This window comes from Amphiprion ocellaris, chromosome 16 (genome assembly GCF_022539595.1).
Source record: "Amphiprion ocellaris isolate individual 3 ecotype Okinawa chromosome 16, ASM2253959v1, whole genome shotgun sequence".
In the NCBI taxonomy this organism is placed as follows: Eukaryota; Metazoa; Chordata; class Actinopteri; family Pomacentridae; genus Amphiprion; species Amphiprion ocellaris.
The window spans coordinates 1,108,921-1,130,477 of record NC_072781.1 but is presented as its reverse complement, the minus strand read 5'-3'; the positions used below and the strand labels follow the sequence as shown (position 1 = coordinate 1,130,477).

Sequence of the window (21,557 nt, the reverse complement as noted above, 5' to 3'; positions counted from 1 at the left end):
TCAGTTTATGGGTGAAGATGTTCTACAAAAAGTTTATTTTAAAGCTGCAGTTATCAGGACTTTATGTTAACAGAAGGTCAAATGATTACACACTAAAAAATATTTTTTTTAATTACTTTTTAAATGTACTTTTTTGACCCATTTACTGCAACTTTACAGAAATGTCTTACATTTTCTTACATTATTTTCTTACAATAACCAGTAAAATCACATAATAAAAATATTATTTTACAAGTTAGCTGTAAATAATTTCCACTGTGTATCTGTATTTTCCACAATGTCTGGTTGTAAAATTACACATTTTTTTTACTGAATTTAAATCAGGAAAAATGTCATTATTTTGCAAATATTTGTCGTTATGTACAAAATACATATTCAAAGCATTTAAAAATTGCCAATGATTTTACAACTGTTATTCTATTGTTTAAATTACAAATAATGTTTGATAAAATCACAGAAAAATTGTGACATGTTGACTGAAAAAAAATCCCAAAGAAGAAAAAGCAGTAAATAACATCTACATCAAAAATCTGTAATTTTTTTCAAATAATCTTTAATTCCTTTATAAAGCGTGACCATGAAATGACACATTTTTACTATATTTGATTAAGTAAACAGCATGTTTTTACTGAATTTAAATCAGGAAAAATGTAATTATTTGACAAATACAGACCCTTTCCAAAAAATTAGAATACCATGGAAAACTTTATTTATTTCCATAATTTCATTCAGAAAATTAAACTTTCATAGATTATAGAGTCAGTGCCCACAATTTAAATGATTTCAAGTATTTATTTGTTTATTTTTACATAATTTGGGCTTCTAGCTCATAAAACCCACGAAAACAGGATCAAAAAATTTAGAATATTGTGAAGAAATCAGCCCAAATTTTGCAGAGCATGAATGTTTTAAACTGAGTGTCACACACTAATCATCTACTAAACTCAGAGCACCTGCACAGGTTTCCCCAGGTGTCATTAAATTGTTTCAGTTTGGGTCAATATGATGGAGACTGCAGACTTGACAACTGGCCAGAAGGCCATCATTGATACCCTCCATAGGATGGGGAAGCCACAAAAGTTCATAGCTGAGGAGGCTGGCTTTTGAACGGTAGTGTAATCTTTCTTCCATTTAATGTCGTGTTATTGGAGAATGATGTTCGTCTCTGCTCTACTCAACAAACAGAACACGTGTCTGAACTTCCGATTCATTTATTTCACATCATAGAGTCCAAAAACACCTATGAAATAAAATCATTGAAATATTTACAGTCTCACATTCCAGACATTCATCCGTACAGTACATAAAAACGGAAAGAAAAGACATGAAAGATATTTAAATGGAAGATTTTGAACATTTGTCTTCTGTTAAAACAGTAAAAACTTAAAAATAACCAAGATGTCTCTAAATTTCCACAACTTTGTAGCTGTACAATATAAAGTCTCTTTGTCAGCTTGAGCCAATGTTTGAAAGTGATTCATATAAAACTTGTAATTAAAAAGTTTCCTACCATTTTGGTTTTACTTGGTCAGTTTTTGGTATTTTCCCCTTAAAAATTTAATCTATGCCTCCTCAACAAAACAATGTGTTGTTTTACATCACTGGAAATGTAAGTTTTGAAAAAAATACCAGCGTTGTTTGTGCAGCAAACTACTTTCTGACACAGAAATAATCCAAATACAAACTTCAGAAAATGTAAAGTAAGAAAATTTAGGTGATCTGACCCTTTAAGATCTTCTTTATTTGATGACAAAACCCAGTTAAATTAATCTTAAAATATCATCCCAGCCTAATTAGATTAATGGTTTAATTACTGATTTACACTCATTCACTGTTTTTATAGCACATTAATTTCAAAAAAACACATTTTTACTTGAACAGGTTCACTTTATGTGTTTATTCTCCAATCTGTTGCCTTTCTGATTAAAAAACATCCAGCTGTGAGGTAATATTGTGCAGCTTTACCTCAATAACAGAATCAGTCATTCATTCATTTAATGTTTGGTTCAAAAAACAAGTTATTCTTGCTGACATGACAATAAAAAGGTAATAATGAAGTATTCAGTGGTTGAATCCATTGTCAGGTTATCTGGTTATGTGGTTCCTTCCGTTTAGAATCTTCTTCTGCTTCTTCTTTTCAGAGGTTTGTTTTTAGGAATTCTTCCATCGAATGGCAGAGAAAATGGCATGAAGGAAGTAGAGAAGAGTGGCGACGTAGGACATCACCTGAAAACACACGGAGAGAAACCAGACGGACGATAATCAGCCTGAGGTAGGAAGATGGAGGAGCTAAGAGATGAAGATTCCACACCGGAGCTGCAACTAATGTTTATTTTATTATCATTTACATCACTTTTTTCCCCAATTAATCTATCAAATCTTTTGGTCTAGAAATAGTAAAACTGACCAAATTCTATAACTTTATAAATGTTCATTGTCAACAATAGAACATACTTAGAAATATATTTTATATTTAAAACAGAGGAAGAATTATTCATTTTAATCACACTACACAGACAGACAATAATAATAATAATAATAATAATAATAATAATAATAATAATAATAATAATAATAATAATAATAATAATAATAATAATAATAATAACAATAATCATAATAATATACATACGCACACATGTTATTTCTACATTACAGCTAATATAATAATAATAATAATAATGATAAAAATTTAACTCCACAGTGCTGCTCAACATCATAATCTGAGACAATTCAACACCCAAAGTTTGTAAAGTTTCCTGCTGTAATATTTTAGTGTCCAAAGTTGATCTTATAACTTCATAAAGAACTCTCAGAGCTTGAAACTGCTGCAGTGCTTTTTAAAATAAGGGTTGGTTGTTTTCAGTCTCGGGCTGAAACGTGTTGGAACTAGAAGACTCGAGGCTCTCTAACATGAACATCACATGACGGCTCAGTTAGTGTGTGTTTGTCGTACCACTGCAGCAATGTCCAGTCGGAAGATTTTGAGGCTTTCGTCAGTAGGAGTTAGCTTATATTCTTCACCGTTTCTAAAAGTGACGTAGGCCAGATCCACTGACGCACTCAGGAAGAAAACCACCGCCAGGAAATGGAAACCAACATCCTGCAGAGGAGAGATGGAGGGAAAATGAGGGGAAAAAAAACAACTATTTCACTGTTATTATTTATCATGTCACTGATTTACTATCTGCAGTGTTGGACGATGAGATCAAATCCTCTCTGATTATGGGTGAAACATATATATGGGTGAAATATATGTATTATTATGTGTGTGTATATATATATATATATATATATATATATATATATATATATATATATATATATATATATATATATATATATATATATATATATATACACACACACACAGTGGGGATTGAAAGTTTGGGCACCCCAGGTAAAAATTTGTATTAATGTGCATAAAGAAGCCAAGGAAAGATGGACAAATCTCCAAAAGGCATCAAATTACAAATGAGAAATTCTTATAATATGTCAAAAAAAGTTAGATTTTATTTCCATCATTTACACTTTCAAAATAACAGAAAACACAATAATGGCGTCTGCAAATGTTTGGGCACCCTGCAGAGTTAATACCTTGTACTGCCCCTTTGGCAAATATCACAGCTTGTAAACACTTTTTGTAGCCAGCTGAGAGTCTTTCAGTTCTTGTTTGAGGTATCTTCGCACATTCTTCCTTACAAAAGTCTTCCAGTTCTTTGAGATTTCTGGGCTGTCTGTCACGCACTGCTCTTTTAAGGTCTATCCATAGATTTTCGATGATGTTGAAGTCAGGAGATTGTGAAGGCCATGGCATAACCTTCAGTTTGATGTAATCCACCGTGGATTTTGAGGTGTGTTTAGGATCATTATCCATTTGTAGAAACCATCCTCTCTTTAACTTCAGCTTTTTCACAGATGGCATCAAGTTAGCATCCAAAATTTGCTGAAATTTTATTGAATCCATTTTTCCTTCTACTCGTGAAATGTTCCCTGTGCCACTGGCTGCAATACAACCCCAAAGCATGATTGATCCACCCCCATGCTTAACGGTTGGACAGAGGTTCTTTTCATTAAATTCTGTGCCCTTTCTTCTCCAAACGTACTTTTGCTCATTCTGGCCAAAAAGTTCTATTTTAACCTCATCGGTCCACAGAACTTGTTGCCAAAATGCATCAGGCTTGTCTATATGTTCATTTGCAAACTTCAAACGCTGATTTTTGTGGTGAGGACATTGAAGAGAAGATTTTTGGAGATGTTTCCATCTTTCCTTGGCTTCTTTAATATGGGCATATTTTTCATATTAGGATCCAACCAAGCAAAATGTGCTAAAAGTCAGTCAATGGGAGTTTTTTTTTTTTAATGATTATCTTGGATAAAACTTGATATATTAATCTGAAATTTCACAGATGCAGTTCTAAATAGTTTATGATGCAGAAGTTTCAAATGAATCACAGATGATCGGGCAGAAGTCCTCTGATGATTAGAGATGGAATAAACCTTATTATTATTAATCAGTGGAAAACAACATGTAGATTTATCCAAGACAGAATATCTATGGTTTTATGTTGTCGGGAACATCTAAAATCTTGTTGAAAGTCTCCCTAGAAGAGTGGAGGCAGCTCAGTAATGCGTCCAGTTTAGAGAAACAAGTCTAATGTTTGGATGTCTACATACTACAGTCTTTATATCTGCTACAACTATCCACCGTTAACCATTGATGTTTCTAACCAGGGACGGCCAGACGCTGCTCTGATTGGCTCCACAGAGGAAGATGAAGAACCAGAGCGTTGTCCCCACGAAGCAGAAGACGGAGACGAACATCACCCAGCCCAGAGGGTTGTCAGGAACCACCCGAGTCGACGCCACCAGGATCCAAACCAAACCTCCAAACACCTGCAGAAGAGCGACGGATGTAGAAGTACGCTTAAAGAATATAAGGGCTCCTAATCAGTAAACTGTAGATGAAAACTGATCTGATGTTCACTGTTCCCAACAAACAACAGCTATAAAAACACCGGTGAACAGTGAGACATTTATGAACCTGCAAAAGACAAATTAGAAATAAAACTGTGGTTGAAACTGATGTAGTAGACTAAGATAACAAAACTATTATCGTCTAGTTCGAGTCAAACCTGGACACAACTTGGTGATCTGTAAAAATGTATCTTTTTAACTAATGTTTTGAACAATTTACTGTTATTTTACAGATTATCTCAGTTCTGTTAAATTACACATAATATCTAGCAAAATCACAGAAATATGAGTTTACATTTTGACAAAAAAAAGAAAAAGAAAGAAAAAATGTTTAGTAAAATTAACAATCCAAAAAAAGGATTAATTTACATGTTAATCATAAAATAAAGAAATAAATTTACTATAAATCATATCTACATTGAGAATCTGTAATTTTCTAAATGTTTATTTGGGTTTTTTGCTGTTTTTGGTTTTTTTTACAATGTTTTACTGTAAAATTATACAATTTTAACGATATTTAAATATTTTAAAAATATCATTATTTTACTGATCGTTGTTATTTAAATAATATATATGTATATTAATTAATTTTAGTTTCACAAATTTTCCCTGCTCTATTAAAGATATTGTCAAATATAAAATAATTAATTTTCATGTTAATCATAAAATATAAAATAAAAATATATTTAATAATAATTCATGCCAAAATTGTAAATAATATATTAATTATTGTCTTACAGTTGTTGCCTGTTGTGTTAAATTGCGGAAAATATCTGGTAAAATCACCAAAAGAAAAGGTTAATTTACATGTTAATCATAAAAGTTTTTAAAAATTAATAAAAACTTAAAAATGGCCAAAATTGTTCACCGCATGTTGACATTGAAAATCTGAAATTTTCACAAAAAAATTGCATTTGTTTCAGTATTTAAATAGTATTAAAAATATATTATTTTCTAGATGTTTGCTGTTAGTTAAAAGAAAAAAAAATCTATTAATTATTGTTTTACAGATGTTCCCTGATCTGTTAAATTGCAGACAATATCAGGTAAAATCACAAAAAATCTATATTAATTTCCATGTTAATCATAAAAATAGAAATGAACAACTCAATGATAATGATAAAAATTGGCCAGAACTGTTTTTTGTTCTAACATTTTAGTGTTCAGAGGTGATCTTTTAGCTGATTTTCTGACTTCATGAAGCCTCTCAGAGCTTCAAACTACTGCAGTGTTTTTAAAAGAAGGTTTGGTTCGACACACTCAGTGTTTTCAGTCTCAGTTTTATTGTTTCGGTCTTTGTGTCGCCTCCTTTGACAAACATTGAGCTTGAAAGAGCTTTTGGCATTTAGACGGACCGTGAAACCTCCAGCGTTTGTTCCCTGATAAGAGCCACTCTGAAATACTTTACTGCTGAAAATGCTGTTGCTGTATTGTCATTTCATTTTCACTGTGTAATAAGACCTTTTACTGGTTTGCTGGATTTTTTCACAGAGAACACGCTGAGGCAGCTGCTGCTTTTCTCATTAAGACAATTGAAAATGTCTGCTGCAGAAAAGGCTGATCGTTTGCTTAAATTAAAGGTTTCAGGTGTTTCAATCAGCCAATCAGCTTGAAGTCTTTAAATATCAGGTGTGCAGGAGGAGAGTTGGAGCAAACAGCAGCGTTTTTATCCCACAACTGCAGCAACAAATAGCCTCCTCTGCTTCCCAACTGAGAGATCAATACAACTAAAGAACATGAGATTTAGTCTGGAGAGGAAAACAAATACCCAGTTTTACTCTTAGAGGGGTTTCAGGGACAAACCAATGGAGCTACAAGTAGAAAAAATTTGCTTTAGGTTCGAAATCAGTGCACCATCTAAAAGACCTTTAAAATGTCTTTTCTTCTCTTGCAGAGGCATTTTTACTGTTAGACGGTGAGTTTGAGAACAGATTTCAGCAGGGACTTTCATTTGTCTGACTGAATTTACTGCAGATGTGAAATTTAACGCTGCATTTTCCAGGTTTACTTAAATATTTCCACTCTAAGTAAACATTCCCAACCAGTTATTTCAAGTTGAATCATCAGTTGAGAAATATTCTTTACTAGAGTGAACCTGACCACTTCTACTGCCTTAAAGTTAATTTAATTTAATCCAGCTGTTATCTGAGCTGGATTATAAGTGAAAATGAAAAGTGTTTTTCCTGGAAAATGTCCTCAGAACACAGTGAAACTATGTTCCATCAGCTGCGTACACATAATGAGCTGAAAGCCTGGACGTTCTATTCACCATCGAGCCACTATGCGTTTAGTTTTAACCAACATTCACTCAGACTATAAAGAATGTGCCCTGCCCTAAATTAAACAACACACCTGCAAATATTACTCAGGCTTGATACTTTCATTTAAACCCATAAACGCTGATTCACACCTCAGAAACATCTCTTGTAAACTTTTCAGTCTCAATTAGAATCTAGAAATAATGTGGACTTCAGCTGAGTTTATCTAGATAAAATATATATTCTTATGTGTTCAGTACATATGTTGGGAATAAATAAACATTAAAAGTAAAACTGCAATTAACTGATCTTAATAAATGCAGTAAAATATGCTTCTGGATCAGGAACAAATAAAAAATCGCTTCTGTTTACTCACTTTGACTCAGTACAGGTTGATTTATTTCAGTTCCCATTAGGTGATAAAGCAGATTAATTAATGAAATATCTGAAACAACTGAAGCAGCCTCCAGGACAAATCACCAAGAAAAAAAAGAGCTAGGTATGCACTGTAAAAAAGAAAGGCTGCTTTTTAACAGCATTTTTTTTTCAAAACAAGTTTGCAGAAATCGTAGAAAAAATAAGAAAAATCGCCATTTTTATAAATGGTGATTTATATTTTTTACATTTCAGCAGTTTACTGTGAAATGAAGCAATTTTTCCTGTATATAAATTGCCTAAAATTATAATTATTTTACAGATAATTGCTGTTATTTAAAATAACATCCAGTAAAATCACAGGAAAAAAGCATTAATTTTTAATTTTTACTGTAAAAGAGACCAAACAAAACCAAAAAACACTATTTTTATAATGTGACAATAAAATTACAGTTTCATTGTATTTGAAACCACACAAGGATCATTATTGTACAGATATTTGCTGTTATTTTCAGTTTTTTACAGTATTCCCCCCCCCCGCCTTTGTTTTTTTTTTTTTTTTTTTACAGATTTTTCTTTCTTTCTCTTTCTTTACATTAGTTTTTTAAAGCGTCAGCAAACAGCCGGAGCAACAGTCCATTGCTCTGCCACAACATTTCATTACTACGTCCAAACATTGCATTAATCACATGCACTAATATCAGCAAACATTACACAACCCTTATCGCTGCTGGTCCATTTCACTCTTATCTCATCTATCTCCACACAGGAGAAATATTAAATGATCATTATCGGTTCCATTCCAGGTAAAAGGGCCTGCAGCTTGCTAGATATCCATTGAAAATAGATCTTTGCGGTATCAAACACTCCCATCACAGCTATAAGGGTCAAAATGCATCAAAACACCTTTTTAGTGCAGCATAATCTACTTTAGTTATGATTCATTGGTATAAAACCAGCCCTGCTCAGAGCTTAGTATGCAGGATTTGAAGCAGATACAGAACTCCGGCATAGAAGTGCTTCTGGAGTGGTGGAAAAGGCTTCTGGAAAAGCTCTGATAAATGATTTGCTCTGACCTGAGGTCACCAAAGAAATCCACTGCTGCTGCTGTGAGTCGCGGCTCAATACGAATGTTGTTTCTATGTCAACAAGTGGAGGAAGATTTCAGTGGAGCGTTGCTTAAAATCAGCCAGATCCACCTCATTATTTCATTAAATTATATCCCATTCCATCAGGGATGCATTCATCTGACCTCCAGCGTTGTATTTGATATTTAATAATAGGGTATAGATTCACACTGGTTGCTTAATTTTTTTTTATTTTAAATAAATTTGTTTGTGTGTGAGCGGGGTAATTAAAATCAGTCCAAATGATATAAGATAAGAGGAAACTTTACTCATCCTGAGGGAAATTCTTGTGCCAGATATTACTCCTAAAAAAATACATGTCATAACAAAAGAAACAATAAGATATAAGTGCTTTACTGAAGTAAAATAAGTGAGTTAAAGTAAGGCTATAATAGAACTGGAAAAGGGAATGCCGGCAATTCTACTGGAGTAATAAGTACATCATAAGCAGCTTTAAGTGCACTTTCAGTGACTTTTATGTTCCTGAAAGCCACAAAACACTTCGAAATACATTAAATATCTTAACTAAAACCACTAATCATCTTAAAATTCTGATGATTTCTCGTTTTGAACTCTCCACCAACAAGTTGCATTCCAGGAAATCGACAGCAAACGGTTGCCAAAAGCGGCTGCCAGCTCCATCCACCCTCCCCAGGTTAAATTTCCACCTCCAGCTCTGACCACCACAGTAAACATTATCAGTACATTTCCATTCCTGAGCAGCGGATCATTTCATGAAAAGAGGTGCAAGACAGCGAGATGATGGCTGGTTTAGATTTACATCTGCCACACAGGTGTTATTCCACCTGAGTCTGTCTAGGGAAAAAAAACTTGCGTAAGCTTTGTGAAAGTCGACCTCCTGGCAGATGCTGCACAGTTGGACCCAATAAAGTCCCCATTCTGTGCATATATTGATATATTATTGCATCACAGGTGTCTTATGAATGAATAGAATGAATTTTTCACTTGATATTTAGGTTTTGTTGCTAAAGTTGGTTGTGGTTGCTGTTTTCCTGTTGCCATAGGAACTGTTTGCCCCATAGGTAGCAGGTTGCCAAGCTTTCTGAGTTACATATCATGCATTTCTTTGCAACCAATCATTAATAAGAGAGTAATTGTTGAGTAGATATGAGTTGTTGTAAGTCCAGCTCCAGATCAACTTTCCTAATCTTCATGGCTGGTTAGCTGGTCCTTCTCTTGGCTCCACTGATCAAACACTGATGCCCGCTGGCCAACAAAACCAGACAAGACTGATTCTTATCTGAACAGAGTCTCGCCTCAGTGGAGCAAACGATGAGGAGGCAGATAGAGAAGAGAAGGGATTGTAGTCTGAAATGATGCTGACCGAATAGTGTGCTGGGAGGCAGAATGAGATCTTCTGGGTCACCAGAGTAAACATGGTGAGACTAAAAACCAACACAAACAGAAAGGAGGAGGAGGAAGAACCTCCAGAGATGCACATAAAAATGTCAACTCACAAACTCAGGGATGAAGAAGACGTCTGGAATGGTGGTGAAAATCCGGCTGCCCGAAGGCAGAACATCACCCGAGGTGGTGGAGGCCATAGTCCCAAACACAGTGTGTGTGTTTGTGTGTGTGAGTTCCTGCAGTGTGAGATGAGAAACCGGTTTTAATCTGCTTTTTAAAGGCCATCTTTCCTCCCTGATCCTCTCTCCTCCTACTCCACCTCCCCATCCATTCCCAAACTACCAGTCTGACGGGTGCTTTTTGGTTTGTTTATGCAGCGGGAGGATTCTCTGGTCTCACTTTTTATGTGTGTGCCCTCATGTGTTTACAGGCTGTTTTTGTGTGTTTACATGCACACAAAAAAGTGAGTGTGAGGCAACTTTAGTTTCATGTGGGGTATAAGAGGAGCTGAAGGTCGGCAACGTTCAGTAGGCTAAAGGACCTGAGATCAGGGTTAGTAGTCTATATTTTTATGCAGCTTTCATATTTGGTTTCAGTCATCAGATTTGTCAGAAACCCTTTAGTTTCCTAACAGAATCAGCATTTTCTCTGGGTTACTAAACTACAAAATACTCACACAAATGTGGACCATTGATTGCAAACAAGATTTGTTAATTTGCACAAACAAAAAAGTAATTTTTCTAACAAATTAACTCGAGACCTTGTTACAAAAATGAGTACACCCCGATGAAAATCTGAGGAGCAAAGCTACATTTTAGACTACAGAATTCTAATTAACAAGAATTCAGCCACAGGTGAGTCTAATTATTCATTAAACTGGTCTCCAGCCGACAGCTGACTGACTTCCCATTTAATCCTGCTGGCAATGACACCAGATGGAAGAGAAATGTCACAAGACCTGAGGAAGAAAATGATTTCTTTACACAGGAAAGGTGAAGGCTGCAAAAAGATCAGCAAAGTTTGACTTATCAGAATACTACAGCAAAATTGTAACAAACATGGAACTGCAACCATCTCAGTGAGACGTCCACAGAAGTTAACACCTCTACAGGAGGGTCTTCAGATGAGAAGGGTTGAAGAAAATCACCATGCAAGTTCTCTGCAGTTAGCTAAAGAAGTAGAAAACCAAAGCGGGTTGACACAATACGGCATACACTGCAGAGGAACGGCATGCCTGGGTGTCGTCTATGCACAAGAAAGCTCGCCGAGGATTCGCCAGGACCCGAGCTGAAAAAGATGAAGACCGCTTTGACTCGATGCTCTGGATTGATGAGACCAAAATACGTGTTTTTGGAACTGATGACTTCACAACTGTATGGCACTGCAAAGGTGAAGAGTACGAAGAAAAATGCACGGTGCCTCCAGTGGAACATGGTGGTGGAGCTGCATTTCACTGATGGTGTCATGAATTCACAGATGTACTGCTCTACACTGAAAGAGAAGGTGCTGCCATCACTCCGTGGCCCTGGTTGTCAGGCACTTTTCCAACATGGCAATGACCCAAAACACAGATAAGGTAGAAAGAACGGGGTGAAAGTGATTCAATGGCCAAGTATGTCTCCTGATCTGTTGTGTTCTTCTGTTCATTGAGATATTGATTAAAATCTTCCTTTTCGAAGGGGGTGTACTCATTTATGCTGAGCACTTTACCTCTCGGAGTCAACAGTCCCAAACAAAACTCAGAGGACCATGACAGCTGGAACATCTGTTTTATCTGATTAAAGCTTCTGTGCTCCTATTGGTCAACGACGTGGACACGTTGGGGAAGTAGATGTGAATTAAGGTTAAAATAACAATTCTGACACACTAGTCTTTCAGTTGGGACACTGTGAGGTCACCAGTTGACGACACTGATCTTTTGTTGTATCCAGAGCCCGTTTTTCATCTCATTTCCCTGTGGTTAAAGCTCTCTACACACTCACAGTGTGGAGTCTGAGAGAGCTGAATATCAGAGAGTTAACCTGCTGTGAATCAAAAGGATTTTCTGAGTCATTATAATCAGAGCTGGGTGATTTACAGAAAAAAGGAGCTAAGAATAAAGATGGCAGTTAGATTAGACTTTTCAACCAACTTTGTTTGGTGACGTTTCATTTTTGGGGGGGCATAAAAGACATTATTTGTTCTTCAAATACTCAGAAATGACAGGACTTCTGTCAAATAAACAGATCATACTTACTGTCGTTAACCAGAATCAGAATGGATTTATTGCCTAGTAGGTTTTCACATACAAGGAATCTGACTTGGCATCTTAGTGCATAGCAGTAAAACAGTAACATATGGATTAAAAAGTGCTGCCAGTTGTAGGTATTAAGTGTAATAAGATAAATAAGAAGCAGAGTTATGAGTCAAATTGACAGCAATATGCAAATTAATCACCTGAAAATATATAAGGTTTCATAGTATGTAATCTAAACAAGAACTAGAAATGTGCAGGAGGATTATAAAATATATACAATTAAATAAATAATATAATATAATTATACAGCAACGAAGGCCAATTTTGAGTCAAGAAAACCCTGTTTTGAACATCTTTAAAGAGGACCTATTATTTTTTCTTTGTTTTCTGTCATACTGTAATGCTACAGTGGCAGATGTTCATGCTAAACATGGTCAAAGTTTGAAATAATTAAACTTTCTACACAAAACTAATCCCGAAGAGAAAAAAGCTTTAGGTTTCATGCTGCTAAATATTTGCTTTCTGACCTTTATTTCTGCTTTTACAAGGCCTGAAATCAGTTCATCACTGATTTCTTCATACAGTCATCTGCTACTGCTCACAATGACTGGTTGCTTACGCTGAGCAGGCATCCCGAAGTTGGCCAATCAGAGGAAAGTGTGCTTTTTGGGAGGGAGGATCTTAAAGAGACATGAGCTAAAATGATTGGTTTCAGTCATTGGATGAACTGAGGTGCTGCACAGGATTTCTGTCTCGACTTTAATGTAAAAACAGCTCAAGAGCTTTGTCAGGCTTGAAACCAACACATAAAATTGCTACTGCATTTATGTTACAGTATTAAACAAAAGTTTAAGACACGTTAGATGCTTACATCTTCACACAATACTCATTTGATCAGACCAGACAAGAGTCTTGAGGAATTAACTTGAGCAGCAGATGGTCTGACTCCCACAGAGCCCTGAACTCAGCATCACGGAGTCAGACTGGGATTACATGAGGAGACGCTGAGACAGAATAAATCCAGAGAAAAACTGTGGCAACTTCTCCAAGACGCTCAGAACCACCAACCTGCCAAGTTTAATGGAAAACTGTCAAGAATAAAACCATGAAAATCCACAATCTACAATCTTTAAAGGCGCCAACTATCATGACTGACCTTTTAACCCCTCTATGGCTAAATGGAACCTGAGTTTATGCTCATTTTTACCTCTTAGGTCTTCATGTGTTTGCATAGGAATCCACTGAGCTGCATTCCTGTCAAACTAAGAGGTTTTTATGGGCTTTGCAAAAAAACTTGAGGCTAAAACATAAAGTGAGGAAGGTAGAGACACAGTTTGTTTGGTTTGTTAACATGTAGCTGAACAGGAAGTAGAGGAGCATCAGGAGGGCTGAACAATGAAAAGGTTAAACTGGGCCCCAAAGGTACATGAGGTGGTTTGAAATGAAACAAGAGAACAAACGCAGAGCAAACAGAAAGAAAAACAGGGAGGTTGGGAGTGGCTGGGATTTTATTTATCACCTGTTACACTGTGGTTTTCCACCTGGCAACACAGAACAAACTGTCCACCTCATGCTTTAGTGTTTAAACCAAATGTGAGAGTTTAGCACAGAATTGTCATTTTTAATCTAAAACTTAGTACAAAAGTAAATAATATTCCAAAAATCTCAAATTATTCGTACATTTTTTCCATCTAAGATGGCAGATGCCAATTAGCTGTGACTCATGTGTGAGAACAAAAGGTCTGATTGTTGTCGTCTCCGAGTGTCAAACTGCCAAACACAGCGTGATGGTTTCCAGGCTGACAGATTAAAAACTCTGCACAATAAACAAAACCTATTGTGTTTGACGAGGTCCTACAACCTTTGGATTTCAGGCTCAGTTCACTCGGCCTGCTTTGTTGTCAGTAAATGAATAAGAACATACACACGGGTGAATTTTTCTCTCTGTTGCTATACGCTGAAGTGTTTCTTTGACGGGGTTCCTGGCAGCATTTCTGAACATTAGGCACATTTTTGGACTTTTTTTTGGAGATTCACGTGGATAAAACATGATATGTCAGTTTGTTTATGCAAAAAAGCTTCCAGATTAACTAATATTGTACTTTTAATTAAGTTCTTACAAGTTGGGGTTCTGAAACAAAATGGCAACAATTTGAAATCAGTCTTAAAGGTTAAGAACACGTCATTCACTTCAACATTGCGTTTAGACTGTCTGTCTGCATTTCTGCACAATAATAACATATTTTAGAACCAAACAGACTTGGAATGAGGGCTGCGTTCTTGATAAATGCATCCTGTGATTGGTGCTAATGATGCACTCGGCTAAATGGCATTTTAAAGGCTTCCACAGAGTTAGAACAGTGTGCAGTGAGTCACTCTGAGAGCAGCTTTCATGCTGATGTCTCTGTCATTGAGGAAAACTTTGCTTTGTGGTGCAGATGCTGACACACCCTGAGTCAACCTGTTGGTGTGTTCAGCGTCCGCTAAGGTCGCTGCGGTGTGTTTGGAGATGTGTTGCTGCTAAGCTTGAGGTCAGGGACACCAACAAATAAACGAGGTTTGTCTTTCTTGTTGTTGGCAGCAACGATAGAGATTTGTTTGGAGTGAAATTTATTTTCTTCTATTCATTTTGGACTCACCGCAAATATGGTTGCTTAAATGACACAATATTCATGTGTTAGCTGAGGTAATTCTTGCAAATCAACACTTGTTTAATGTGTTCGAAAACATAAATACACAAGAGGTTAGCAATTATAGCCAGCATCTCCATTCATAGTGTCTTTATCGCAGTGCTTGCCTTCAGTTACCAAAACTACTAACTGAAATCTATTTTAAAAGTCTATGAATGTGTTCCTAAATTTCATGAAAGCTACTTTGCCAGCATCATAATGACACAATATCAACGTCATCCCACTGCAATAGATGTTGTTACAGCAGCTTAATAAAAGCTAAAAAAAAAAAAAAAAAAAAAAATCTTGTTTCAGTCACACTCTTCAAACATGATGTTTTATGAATGGACATTGCATAATCTTGTAAGAATTGTATAATAAAGAACAGAAAATGATAAAGGAAGAACCCAGATTATCACAAACCACTAGCTTTATGAAATATTTTAATGTCTTTCAGCTCATTTATTTATTTGCAGCTTTTCTTTGATTCTTTCGATCTCCCACCTGAGACAGTTAGCTATTAGCTGTGAACACAGTAGAGCTTTTAGAAATGCAACAGTCATATAAACATTAAAATGAATGCAAATAATAAACTCACATTCACCAGGAGGACACAAACAGGACTCCAAATGAGTGCTGATGCCCCTCAGGGTACATAAATTGTCAGCTAAGGCCACTGTAAGGGGAAAATACTGCAATGGATGTTGTTTACAGCAGCTGGATAAAAGCTAAAAAAATTTTATTTCAGTCACACTTCAAACACCACCTGCCGAAATTCATGAGTTTTATGGAGCCAAAGTGCAAGGAACTACCAGTGCATTAAGCAGACAGATATGGGCCCCACTGTGAAGCATGGTGGTGGCAGCATCATGTTGTGGGGATGCTTCTCAACAGCAGCTTCTGGTATTGCTTGTCTATTATCCTATTTTATCTTAACTATCTTGTACATAAAGTAAATACATAATAATAAAGAGAGGCTTATAAAATCAAAGCATGAGGAGTGACTAATGCTTCTCTCATTTTAAGACATTCAGCAGGCAGATTTTTAACTGTGAAGCATGGTGGTGGCAGCATCATGTTGTGTATGCCTATCTATTATCCTTTTTTGTTTTAACATCATGTACATATCCCAATGAAAACATAATAAACCTCATTAACATCAATCAAAATTCCAGACTATTTAAAACTATGTTGACTGAGACTGAGTGGGTTGTGCAATGTGTTCATGGTGTTCTTACCATTTACCTTTACTGCTGGTTGTGTAATATATCCAATCTGGGTAGTGCAATGTGCACAATGTGTCATTTAATGCTGTGTTTTGTAACAGAAAAACTGTACATGAGCAGCACCTCAACAAATTTCCACACAGAGACAACAAAATGTCTGATTTTGAATCGTGTTGCATTGAATCGTAGCATAGAATGTCTTGTAATATTGGATCATGTTGTATGGTATTGTATTTTGGAGGCAACCTGATGCAAATTTATTCTTTGCGTTCATCAGTCTTTCACTAAATCTGAGAGTCTTTACTAAAAAAGACAACCAGAGCAATAAGCTGAAAGATCCTATGTTGGTTTGTAAAACTGCAGGTGTGTAATATTTCTACTGAGGTCATTTAAATAGTACAGCATATAGACAGCAGCTTCAAACTGAAAACAACCTGCAGAGTCATTTTAAAAGATCAAATTCTTTTTTTTTTTGCTTTTAAATTTCTTTATTTATTTTGTAGGGACAGTACAAAACTGACAGTAATACCATCAGAGTTAGCTAGCAGCTAATTTGCATGTGTTGTCCCACAACTACAGAATAATAAATATATTACATAAAACAGTCCAAAATTTAAAAGTCCATCAATGTGGGATAATATATATATATATATTATCCTATGCTACTGGTTCTTATTCCATTTCACTTACCTCCCATATTGTATATATCTGGCCTCCTTTGTAGATGTTGTCATTTTTAATATTGTTTTGTTATTTATGTACATTAGATTTGATTATTTAATTTTGATATTTTATTTCTTATTGCTTGTTGTTATGCACTGTCCAGTGGAAGCTATTGATATTTTCGTCATGCCATGTATGATGACAATAAAGCCCTTCTAATTCTAATTCTAATAATAAATAAAACCAGTATAATCACACATTGCACCCAAGCTTTGTAAAACATGTTGTATTTATGTTTCCAGACGTACTTTTACATACAAGGAGCTCCTCCTGAGAGTTTCTTGTTTTTAAAGACACACTCCTACTAAACTAACCCTCTGTAAACTTCAGTAAACCTTCAGCAGTTTAAAAGCACATTTTAATGTCTGTATTGTTCAAAGTCCGCTAACAGTTCTATTTAAAGCTTATAAATTCACCCAAGGAATGTTTAATGGTTTATTTTCTCATAATGAAATATAAAACTGTCATCGGCTTCAGGTCTTTAGGTCTCAACCGCCAGACAAACACACAAACTCAACAAAACCAGCAGTGTTAACAGAGACACACCTTGGATGAGCTGCTCGGTTATGGATCTGGTTACAGGCAGCACACACTCACACACTAACACACAAACACCTCCATGGGAACCCCTGCCAGCTCTGTCAAAACACAATAGATTTCTGTCAGTGTCGGGTGTAGTTCCACACACATTCACCAACAATGATAAAGAATGCATTGTGTTTTGCATCCGAAACCACAATGTTTTTTATTCACAAAAAGAGAAAAAAATGTCTGAACTCTGACGTCGAGGTAAAAACTGTATTCCAACATAAGAAACCAAGCCCTGTTTGTTTGCATGTGTCTGCTGAGCTGAATTCCTGCAAACTCCAGGGGATCTGGTCTGTATCTGACCTCCACCTCTGACCTCTATCACAAATACTAATGCCTTACCAGCATGTCGAAAATGTAATCCTGACTCTTGTTTATGGAGACACTGAAGTTTTATGAATGGACACTGCATCATCTTGTCAGAACTGTATATTAAAGAACAGAAAATGACAAAGGAAGAACCCAGAATATCACCAACCACTCGCTCTATGGCATATTATTTTAGTGTCTTTCAGCTCGTTTATTTATTTGCAGCTTTTCTTTGGTTCTTTCAAACTCCCACCTGAGACACAGTTAGTTACTAGCTTTGAACACAGTGGAGCTTTTAGCCATGTAAAGGTCATGCAAATATTAAAATGAGCGCAAATAATAGACTCATTTTCACCAGCAAGACACAAACATGACTCCAAATGAGTGCTGGTGCTTCTTAGGGTGCATAAATTGTCAGCTAAGGCCACTGTAAGGGGAGAATACCGCAATGGATGTTTATAGCAGCTTATAAAAGAAAAAAAAAACTTTTTTTTTCAGTCACACTCTTTAAACAAGACCTGCAGAAGTCCATTAGCAATCAAATGGAGTTTTATGGAGCCAAAGAACAAGGAATGTGGTGGTGGCAGCATCATGATGTGAAGCATGGAGGTGGCATCATGATGTGAAGCATGGTGGTGGCAGCAGCATGATGTGAAGCATGGTGGTGGCAACATGATTTGAAGCATGGTGGTGGCAGCAGCATGATGTGAAGCATGGTGGTGGCAGCAGCATGATGTGAAGCATGGTGGTGGCAGCATCATGATGTGAAGCATGGTGGAGGCAGCATCATGATGTGAAGCATGGTGGTGGCAGCATCATGATGTGAAGCATGGTGGTGGCAGCATCATGATGTGAAGCATGGTGGTGGCAGCATCATATGTGAAGCACGGTGGTGGCAGCATCATGATGTGAAGCATGGTGGAGGCAGCATCATGATGTGAAGCACGGTGGTGGCAGCATCATGATGTGAAGCATGGTGGTGGCAGCATCATGATGTGAAGCATGTTGGTGGCAGCATCATGACGTGAAGCATGGTGGTGGCAGCATCATGATGTGAAGCATGTTGGTGGCAGCATCATGATGTGAAGCATGGTGGTGGCAGCATCATGATGTGAAGCATGGTGGTGGCAGCATCATGATGTGAAGCATGTTGGTGGCAGCATCATGACGTGAAGCATGGTGGTGGCAGCATCATGATGTGAAGCATGTTGGTGGCAGCATCATGACGTGAAGCATGGTGGTGGCAGCATCATGATGTGAAGCATGGTGGTGGCAGCATCATGATGTGAAGCACGGTGGTGGCAGCATTATGATGTGAAACATGGTGGAGGCAGTATCATGATGTGAAGCATGGTGGTGGCAGCATCATGATGTGAAGCATGTTGGTGGCAGCATCATGACGTGAAGCATGGTGGTGGCAGCATTATGATGTGAAGCATGTTGGTGGCAGCATCATGACGTGAAGCATGTTGGTGGCAGCATCATGACGTGAAGCATGGTGGTGGCAGCATTATGATGTGAAGCATGTTGGTGGCAGCATCATGACGTGAAGCATGGTGGTGGCAGCATCATGATGTGAAGCATGTTGGTGGCAGCATCATGACGTGAAGCATGGTGGTGGCAGCATTATGATGTGAAGCATGGTGGTGGCAGCATCATGATGTGAAGCATGGTGGTGGCAGCATCATATGTCACGCACGGTGGTGACTAGTCTAATGCTCAATGAACCTTAACTGATCTATTGTCTTTTTTAGCTAATAGTTTTTCTGACTCTGTGATCTTTATGTTGAAGATTTGCACCTCGTTCACATTTAAACCTTCAGTCGTTTATGTTCACCTCCTGCAGTCTTCGGCCACTGATTTCCTGCTACAACACACCTTGAAATAACTGCATGTTTACAAGGAGAAACCACGTCTTTAGTTTCCTGGATCATCTTTCCAGCCTTTAACATTCTCTGGAAACTCCTACTTTCCTTCTCAACTTGTCTCCCCACCTCTTCTCCTTCCTCCTCAGACACAATAGCCCTCCCAGGGCACAAAGAGAGCTGGGTGAGAACGTCTCATAGTTTCCTGGTGAGAAAAGTCACGTCGACTATTAGGTTCACCATCTGTGATGAAGGATAATTCCTCTGTGCGCAATAATGATAAATTTTCAGAGGAATAACATTTCAAAATCTGACTTGTGATGGTTGCTGGTGCAGTTTATTTATGACTAACAAGTGCTGACTGCAATATCATGTTTCCTGCATATTCTTCAAATCTTAAAGGGGCATCAAATAGCTCTTCACACCTCAAAGAAGACTGTAACTGATGCAGCAGATGAATGATTTTCTAATCAAAAAGGCAGTCATATATCACGGTGATATCTCATCCTGGTGGAATAAAGTTCCACAGCCAGCACAGACAACAGAATAATGATTTATAACGAAACTAATTTGTTTAACCATTTGTACACTGCATGTTAGACTGTACTATTGTGTAGTATGCAGGACCGTGAATGTATTACAAGAGCTGGGTTTCCCATTGACAACAATTATAAAAGACACACCTCTAGCTGCAAGCTGTTGAGCTGTTGACACAAAATAAAAAAAATTGAGACACATATTGATAAAAATGAGACACAAAATGCCAAAATTGAAACACGAAATGATAAAATTGAAACACAAAATGAAAAAAAACGAGATGTTCAATGGCAAAATCAAAACACAAAATGACAAATTTTTTTAAAATGTCAACATCATTATTAATACTGTTATCTGATTATTATCTGTAATTCAACAAAATGGGAAATGTGTCATTTAAAAATTTTTTAAAATAATTTTTCAATGCTGAAAATATATATTTGTAATTTAAAATAACAGCAAATATAGAAATATATTTAAAATAATTATAGTTTCTCATTTTAATAGTTTTTATATATATATATATGTACACATATATGTATATATGTATATATACATATACGTGTATATATACATATACGTGTATATATATATATATATATATATATATATATATATATATATATATATATATATATATATATATATATATGTATGTGGATGTCATTCAGTTTTTAATTAATTTTTTTTTACTGTTTACCAGCGAATTGACTTTTTTCTGTTATTTTATTAGTTATCTAATTTTTTTTTTTTTTTTTTAAAAACTGAAAATCTGTAAAATGATAAATTGTTCAAACAACTGTTACTGTAAAAATGCAATGCTACAGAGAAGAACCATTATTTGTTAATTTGTCAGAATTTAAGCTTTTTTTATGCACCTTTTAAACCATAAAAAAAATCAGCACACTCTTTGCCATTTATCATCATAAGCTGAAAGCCGTAAATATCTTTTAAAAATCACTAAACTGATCAGTCTTGTGTCGCAGCACAAAGAGTTTCTCCTCGTCTTTATCTGTGATATTTCTGCCACATTTACCCCAATGATAATCCAGTTTTTCTAACGCTCTCCGGTCACCACTGGCTGCAAACACTCGCCACGGCAACAGCGCTGGAATGTGGAAATACAGGATGTGGAATATGATTCACCTGCAAACACAGCGGCAAAGAAAGACTCCGTGTGTGCTTGTGCGGGTGTCTCCGACCACTTCATGGAGATTTGCAGAATATTTTAGTCAGTATTCAGTTCAACGAGAGGCCTTTTAAAGTTCAGAGGTTAAGATGTGGGTCAAATATTAGAGT

General features: G+C 36.3%; 1 protein-coding gene across 1 annotated transcript; it reads right to left on the bottom strand.

The window, feature by feature from the left end:
• Window positions 1-1,195: 1,195 nt before the first annotated feature.
• On the bottom strand, window positions 1,196-10,366 carry LOC111572889 (myelin and lymphocyte protein-like). The gene is made up of 4 exons (XM_023276766.3): window positions 10,216-10,366; window positions 4,732-4,896; window positions 2,957-3,103; window positions 1,196-2,226 (listed from the first exon to the last, which is right to left on the bottom strand). Exons 1-4 carry the CDS (start codon window positions 10,300-10,302, stop codon window positions 2,152-2,154), a joined length of 474 nt encoding a protein of 157 aa, XP_023132534.1. The 5' UTR covers window positions 10,303-10,366; the 3' UTR covers window positions 1,196-2,151.
• Between the last annotated feature and the right edge of the window lie 11,191 nt (window positions 10,367-21,557).